The sequence below is a fragment of the Rosa rugosa genome, chromosome 3 (assembly GCF_958449725.1).
Source record: "Rosa rugosa chromosome 3, drRosRugo1.1, whole genome shotgun sequence".
NCBI lineage: Eukaryota > Viridiplantae > Streptophyta > Magnoliopsida > Rosales > Rosaceae > Rosa > Rosa rugosa.
This window is the reverse complement of record NC_084822.1, coordinates 12540824-12548956: the sequence shown is the minus strand read 5'-3', so window position 1 is coordinate 12548956 and position 8133 is coordinate 12540824. Positions and strand designations below refer to the sequence as shown.

Genomic DNA, 8133 nt, shown 5'->3' with positions numbered 1-8133 from the left:
GGTAAGGTTAAGGTGCATATTTGGTGGGTATGTTCTTCTATTCTCCCAACTATTGATAATCTTCGTTCCAAAAGAGTCTTTCTTGGGGAGGGTTGTTGTTTTTGTGATAATGGAGATGAGTCTGTTGCTCACATCACTAGAGATTGCAATTTTGTTTGTAATCTAATTGGTAGTTGTCCGGGGTTGGAATGGGTGATTTCAAGGTCTAACAGAGCGGGCTCTTTGGTGGATTGGTTTACCTTGTGCCAACGCATATTATCTAAAAAAAATTTTGCGTTGCTATTGATGATTGTTTGGAGTGCTTGGAAAGAAAGGAATAGTCGGGTTTGGTCAGATAAACTTTTCTCCATGAATCAGATTCTTTTCCAATTGAATTCTTTCTTTACGGCTTTCAAGGCATCCAGACCTGTGCATATGAAGGCTACTAGGAGTGTTAGAGTGTGGCAGCCTCCACAAGTTGGTTGGCTAAAGGCCAATACAGATGCCGCTTTTTCAGGTGGTGCTGGGAGTTGGGCAGTAGTGGTGCGTGATAGCACTGGTTTGGTTGTTGGAGGAGCATGTGGTCGATGTGCTTTTGCGCAATCTGCAGTGGTGATGGAGGCATTGGCAGTGAGGGCAGCCTGTAGTTTGGTGGAGGAGTTTCACTTCACCCCTATTACCATTGAGTCTGACTGCTTGACTGTTGTGCTTGGGGTCCAGGCAAATGAAAATGAGGACATCTCGGAATTGGGAAGACTGGTGGAGGATATTAGGTTTTTATTGTCTACTTTGTCTTATGTTGGCAGAGATGCTAATGTACGTAGCATCTCATAACTTAGCAAAAGCTGCTCTAGTTTCAGATTTTCATTATATTTGGGAAGGTTCCATTCCCCCAGCTTTGAGTAACGTTATTACTCAAGTGTGTACTCACTAGTTTGCATGATCAATAAAGATTGTCGTCTTCCTCTAAAAAAAAAAAAGTAAACGATGTATTACTTTTGTATTTTAGGCGACAATTTTATTCTCTTCATCATTTGAGGATATACACGTTATCTTCTACAGAAAAACAGCCACGATTAAACAATCTGCAGAAATCATTTTTTACTTGGGAGTTACCTCGCGTTACCTTTGGGATGGTAATATGACTAATATAGTTTTACTGCCTCACATGTACCCCGAGCATAAACCCATTCCACCACATCTCTTCAATCAAAACCTGTTACTCTCCTCTCTGCCGTTCACAAAATCACAAACCCATTTGTTCTTAGCCAACGATGAAATCTCACAGACTCCTAAACCCTCAGACCCTTAAACCCCAAAAACTGGGATCCATTTTCCTCCCAACCCAATCTCTCTGTTCCCTCACCCAACCAGACCCTCCTCCACCCATCACCCACCACTCTCTCCTCAATTCCATCCAAACTTGTCAGTGGCATTTCATCGAACACCTTCCGCCCAACCTTCCCTCCTCTCTAATCTCCCAAACCCTCTTCCATCTCCACCAAACCCCTCACCTCGTCCATCAATTCACATCCCACATCGACTTTCCCCGCCTCGAAATCCAAACCCAATGCCTCGCTGTCGCCATTGTCGCCGCCCTCCCTTCCCCAAAACCCTCCCTGGAGCTCCTGAAGCAACTCCTCGGCAGCGGCATTGCTCCGGTTCGGGACGTTTTCGACTCGCTGGCTCGTGCCCGAGTGCGCTTGACTGCCCAAAGCGGCGTCGTTTTGGACTTGCTGGTAAGTGCTTGCTGTGAATTGAAGAGGGCTGATGAGGCTTTTGAGTGTTTTAAATTGATGACGAGTGGAAATGTTATGCCTAGGACTAAGACTTGTAATGAATTGTTGAGTTTGTTTTCGAAATTGAATCGAACCGAGAGGGCTTGGGTTTTGTATGCTGACATGTTTAGGTTGAAGATCAAGTCCAGTGTTTGTACTTTTAACATCATGATTAATGTGTTGTGCAAAGAAGGCAAGTTGAACAAGGCAAAGGAGTTTCTTGGGTTTATGGAGATTTTGGGGATTAAGCCTACTGTTGTTACTTATAATACTATCATTCATGGGTTTTGTTTGAGAGGCAGAGTTGGAGGGGCTCAGATGATTTTTGGTGCTATGAAAGGGAGAGGAGTTCTGCCGGATTCTTACACGTATGGATTGCTGATTAGTGGGATGTGTAAGGAGAGAAGGCTTGATGAAGCGTCTGGTCTTTTTGATAAAATGCTGGAAATTGGGCTGCTTCCGAGTGCTGTTACTTATAACACATTGATTGATGGTTATTGCAATAAGGGTGATCTGGACAGGGCTTTCGGTTATAGAGATGAGATGGTGAAGAAGGGTATAATGCCCACGGTGTCAACTTACAATTTGTTGATTCATGAATTGTTTATGGAAGGTAGGGTGAGTGAAGCTGATTGCATGGTTAGAGAAATGGAAGAGAAGGGAATGGTTCCTGATGCCATTACGTATAATATCCTGATTAATGGCTATTGCAGGGCTGGGAACGCAAAGAAAGCGTTTATCCTTCGCGATGAAATGTTGAGCAAAGGGATAGAGCCCACTAAGGAAACTTATACATCACTTATTTATGTTTTGAGTAAAAGGAAGAGAATGAATGAGGCAGATGACTTGTTTGAGAAGATACTGCGTAAGGGTGTTCTACCAGATCTTGTGATGTTCAATGCCTTGATTGATGGTCATTGTGCTAATGGGAATATGGAGCGTGCATTTTCGCTTTTGAGGGAGATGGACAAAATGAAGGTTCATCCAGATGAAGTGACTTACAATACCCTAATGCAAGGGCGCTGCAGGACAGGGAAAGTTGAGGAAGCTCGGGAACTTCTGGATGAGATGAAGAGAAAAGGAATTAAGCCTGATTACATTAGTTACAACACCCTCATTAGTGGACATAGTAAACGAGGTGATATGAATGATGCCTTCAAAGTTCGAGACGAAATGTTGAGTAGAGGTTTCAATCCTACACTTCTAACGTACAATGCTCTTATAAAAGGTCTATGCAAAAACCAAGAAGGTGATCTTGCTCAAGAGCTCCTTAAAGAAATGGTGAGCAGAGGGATTACTCCCGATGACAGCACATATTACTCTCTGATTGAGGGAATTGAGAATGTTGAGGAATTTCTCAGAAAGTGCGATTCATGAAGTGGCTCTCTCCGTGTATTGTACTTCTAATGATAGTGGTGTTCTCGAACGCAAATTCTGGTTCTGAAAGATTCTTTTGGTTACTTTTTGAAGATGACCTGACAAGCTCAGCTCAGGTACCTATCGCATTTAATAGTATTGTTGAACTTGATTCAGAATGAACTGTGATTGGGTTTATGAAGAACATCTTACTGTAAGATTATGTAGCCTCTTTTGTGTAGTTCTTGATTTCTTTGTTGGCACTGAGCTACAGCATGCATACACATTATACTTGAGTTTCGATGTGATTGGAATTGATGAAAATAAGGCAATCTCCATAAAGAGAGTAATGTTGCCAAGTTAATTACAGCCGGAGAATCAGCCATTTTCTGCAGTGAATGTATTTTTGCTATTTAATTGTAGTTCAATAACTTTTATAGATCTTGATACATGCTTTAGACTTTTAGAGCAGGCATATCCAGTCGCTTGTTTCCTTTCAGTTCCAACTCTAATAACACATAACTACTTCAAAAAGAAGATAAACTGGATTAATTGCGATGAGTATATGACTCTTGTCAGACTAGTTTAAAATGACTCAAATCAAGTTATAACTCAAAACAAATTAAACTATTTCAATGATAATCATGATTTCTAATTGCCTCCGGATTGTTACCTGGTAAAAACAGGGGAATCCTAAGAGTTCCTAACATTTCCAACAAAAAAGAACTAGGACAGTGGGTGTATGCAAGCATTAACATAATTAAAAATGAACTCAATAATGTGATTTTGATTCAGCTTTCTTAATTGTCCCAACTTTTTCATCGATAATGCTCCCAAGCTTTAAACTTTTTGTTTTTTTTTTTTTGTTTTTTTGTTTTTTTTTCAGGTGCTAAGAAGTTTAGCTTTTACTATGTGCGATTTGGACTCAGAAATCAATCACTTTGGTACACTCATTTTGTGGCAAGGTAATATACCAGGAATCTTACAACTTTTACTATCATTATACTATTGTTTTGTTGAATAAGTCCACGAGATAATGAAATATCTTGAACAAGTGGGAATATCTTATTTGCCATACTCATATATTGAAACCACTTCACTCTCCACTACTTGCACTCCTATAGTCCTTTGTTGAAGATTCTGGACCTTTAATTCATAAATACCAAGGATAGTCTACATGCTTCAAAAGAAAACCAAGTGATTGTAAGAAACAAATTAAATTAATCAGCCTGGAATCCAAACAACTTCATTCAATGGTCTTGACAGTTGAAAGTAACAGTAACACCATTAATCTTCTTCATGAGGTGACACTTCCATTTAGGATATCCATTGTTTGGAGTGTCACTCATAGCTGAGTGTCGTCTTGTGCAATTATGCGTGTGGAAATACATGCATCATGCACCAAATGCTTTGAAAATTTTCCAGAATGTACGTTTTCTGCTTTTAGTATTCAGTGCCACCTGCAATGGCTTCATGTATTTAAGCTCTGTTTGGAGATTGTGAATTAAGCATCTCCAGATCATGTACCAGAAACCCTGATCTGTGGAGAAAAGCTTGCGATGGGCACGTTCATTGGGCACATAGTACCTGGCTTTGCCCTCACCCTTCTTGGTTTATGGCACACCGTCAACACTATCAGATCTTATTTTCTCAAAGGCCCTAGTAACTTTAGAGTAAGGTTTTGGTACCCATTGAACTGCCCTTTTTCCATTATTAAACACCTGGAACTCATTTTCATCTTATCTTTCTCTGTATTTGCAATTATTATGCAAGTTCTAGACTTCCCTTTTCTTAACTTCTCCTTCAAGCTCCATAATTTGGAGCATGCAACCATGTTCCTCCACCTTGCCATATTTGCAGGGTTTACGCTTTCAGCTGAGTTTATTAATTCGTTTCAAATCCTATCTGGGGTCGTTGGATTGCTTACGGCCTCTGTTTTCTGCCAAGAGCTTTTCCTTCTCCATTTCCACTCCACTGACCATGTTGGTCTTGAAGGGCATTACCATTGGTTATTACAGCTCATAGTGTTTGCTTCTGTTATGGCAGCTTTAGCAGCAACTTGTTGCCAAACCAGTCTTCCTGCAGCACTTGTTCTGTCTATTTCAGTTGTATTCCAAGGTTGCTGGTTTATGAACATGGGATTCATGCTCTGGGTTCCTAAGTTTGTTCCGAAGGGCTGTGTTGTCAGTCTCATCGAGGGTAGCAGTGATAACATGCTTGGATCATCAGTTACTTGTAGATCAAGTGAGTCAGAATTTAGGGCAAGGGCATTGGCCAACTTGCAATTTAGTTGGATACTTTCTGGGATTTTGATATTCACAGCATGTACATGCCTGAAGTTTGCTGGCAAATGCATTCCAAGAGTATCAATGGAGTATGAGCAACTCCATACTAGCAGAGGAGCAGATGTCCCCATAGTCATAAATGATTTCAAGGAAGCTCATCCTTAGAAAACTTAGTAATTAATGTGGGTAGCTCATGTCCTTTCTACGACAATAATGACTCTAGACTTGTGAATAATGTATCAAAACTGTGCTGGTTATGTCTCTTTGAGCTTTAATGAGAGAAATAAACCTTTGATAGTTTTCCACTATATGATATATTTTATCCTGAACATCTATGACTTTTTCGTTTATAGAGAAATTGAAAAGTAGCATTGTACCTTCATGAACCGCATGTAGAAGTAACTACCCTACATGCATGAACACTGCAGGAGGTTTGCAAATGCCAATCTTTGAGAAAAATAACTTTATATGAGTCCCAATCTTGTCTGCAGCTAAGTAGTGGTCTTTATTTTACTGGTATATTAGCTAAATGCTGAGCAATACTTGATGGAAGTCTAATATTAAAGCCTATGATGACTTGGATTTGTGAGTGAACTAGAAAATTTGGCATGCCTTCGTCCCCAATAAGATATGATAACACAACTTGCTGGCTGATATTACAAAACCATATGCAAGAATACAAAAATGTCACTCTCGAATGCTTAAACTATCGAATTTCTCCTAACTTGACCAACTTATGCCACTAATGGATGAATTATCTGACTAGCAATATAAAATTTCAAGGCTACTTGCAGTGGAGCATGCCTTGTCCTAAATGATATTTTCTGTTATTTCTTTAAACAGATGACAGTAGCTTAAGTTTTAGTATGCTTTATGCTCTGTTGTTGTTGTTGGCTAATGGCCAGGTTCTACTTGTTTGTTCCTTAAGAAATCTATATAAAAAAACCTTGGATTGCTAATATAATCAAGAACTCATTCCTTACGGTGCTTTTTGTGCAGCAATGGATAGAATGTAAAGAGCTGTCATTCTTGCAAGAAATTATGAAATGGTGAAGTGGTTGTCCTAAGAGGTTGAAAGAGAAGATATAGGTATCTGAACGGGTTGTCAAGATGACAAACAAAAGCTTGAGATGATGCTGATGGGGTTTTGAAATTGTCAAGTGATTTTTGTTGCGGGGAAACAAGTGAACAGAACAGTCCAGGAAATAATGAGAAATTGGCAACAGTTTTTGTAACCAAACCAAACAAAGGAAGAAAGCTTGGAAGGGAAGAAGATGAACCTGAAAGTGGTAATACAGCCCCTCCTATGGTGTAAACATTCAGTTATAGTCTTGACTTACTAGAAAGCTGCTCAATTTGAAGCATCTCAAGCTTAAAGATGCAAGCATATACGAGAATGACAGAGAAATTTGTTTCATATCTTATTTTGTGAACTGGTTTGTTTAACCAATGGAATTGTATTCATAGTGGTAGGATATGACTCTTGACACCAACTAAAATGCTATTCATATGACTTCTTGTTAGATTGGATGCCTATTGCTAGTTTGTCTGAGATATCCAACTCAGTTTACCAGAAGAAGAAAATATAAAGCCATTGTTACATCACATGAAAATGAAATAATACACAGATAGAATCTTGATAAACAACTGATAAAACCAACTAAAGGGTATCTGAGAATTCTCACTCAGCTGACTCCTCCACGAAGGCTTCGATTCGAAGAAGAACGAATCCCACTGCAACTCCAACAAGAGTGAGTCCATTCATGATTGCTGCAATCTTGAAAATCTCACCAATTGCATTGCAGGTAGATGAGAGTGCACCTCCACCTCTGCCTCGGTTCTGTGAAGGAGCTCTCAAGGAGCTCACTACGTTGGCAAAGGACTGGTCAGTGCACTGAGGAAGACCAAGAGAGGCAACAGTGTTATGAGCTTTGAGTCCAGAAAATGAGTTGAGCCCTGAAATATAGTGGACTTGGTTTGCTGGTTTCCTCCCAGATTTAGCAACTGTGGCTGTGGTGGTCAACATGGCTGGTGAGAATGTTGCCGAGGCTGTTGCCATTGCGAAAATTCTGAAAGGAATAGACAAAGAATACAAGGATTTAGACACTACAGAAAGATTCAATTTGGTAATGAAAATTGAAGGAAACGAGAAGTATGAGGAACCCTTTTTCCTTTTCTGCAGTGTATGTTGGAGAGCCAGTGGATTAGAGAACCCAGTGATAATCCACTGGTGGTCTGTATTACTCTATCTACAAAAGGCAAATACAATTCATATTCTTTGATGTGATGTGTGTGTAGCAAAACATTATTGGGCTAGCCCAAATTTGGACTACTAGGAGCCTACAAATTAGGCTACTCTGCCATCCATCATCAATTGTGCAACACCATATTTTCTATTCCTACTTACAAGAGTACAGTTAAAATTAAATGACCAGAGCTTGATATTGTGTATTGTTATGTGACTCATCAAATAAATTTAATGACCAAATAACACAAAAATTTCCCTTTTACTCTTTCTTAAAATAAAAAAATTAAAAAAAAAAAAAATTCCTTTGTTAATAATCGAAAAGTGAAATAAGGACAGAAATACCTAACAAATAACCAAGTCGTTGTAGTATAGTGGTAAGTATTCCCGCCTGTCACCCGGGTGACCCGGGTTCGATCCCCGGCAACGGCGGTTTTTCTTCACCTTTTTTAAAAAATATATATTTTTCAGCTCTGCAATCTCTTCCTGT

At 39.5% G+C, this 8133-nt stretch overlaps 3 protein-coding genes across 3 annotated transcripts; 2 read left to right on the top strand and 1 right to left on the bottom strand.

Moving 5' to 3' along the window:
* Nucleotides 1–1157: 1157 nt before the first annotated feature.
* LOC133736223 (pentatricopeptide repeat-containing protein At2g15630, mitochondrial-like) lies at nt 1158–7045 on the top strand. Its single transcript, XM_062163665.1, has 3 exons — nt 1158–3250; nt 4000–4078; nt 6398–7045. The coding sequence occupies exon 1, from the start codon at nt 1254–1256 to the stop codon at nt 3132–3134; it is 1881 nt and encodes a 626-aa protein (XP_062019649.1). The 5' UTR covers nt 1158–1253; the 3' UTR covers nt 3135–3250; nt 4000–4078; nt 6398–7045.
* LOC133736224 (uncharacterized) lies at nt 4403–5706 on the top strand. Its single transcript, XM_062163666.1, has one exon. It carries the CDS (start codon nt 4673–4675, stop codon nt 5561–5563), a length of 891 nt encoding a protein of 296 aa, XP_062019650.1. The 5' UTR covers nt 4403–4672; the 3' UTR covers nt 5564–5706.
* On the bottom strand, nt 6972–7717 carry LOC133736225 (uncharacterized). Its single transcript, XM_062163667.1, has 2 exons — nt 7562–7717; nt 6972–7467 (listed from the first exon to the last, which is right to left on the bottom strand). The coding sequence occupies exon 2, from the start codon at nt 7455–7457 to the stop codon at nt 7080–7082; it is 378 nt and encodes a 125-aa protein (XP_062019651.1). The 5' UTR covers nt 7458–7467; nt 7562–7717; the 3' UTR covers nt 6972–7079.
* Between the last annotated feature and the right edge of the window lie 416 nt (nt 7718–8133).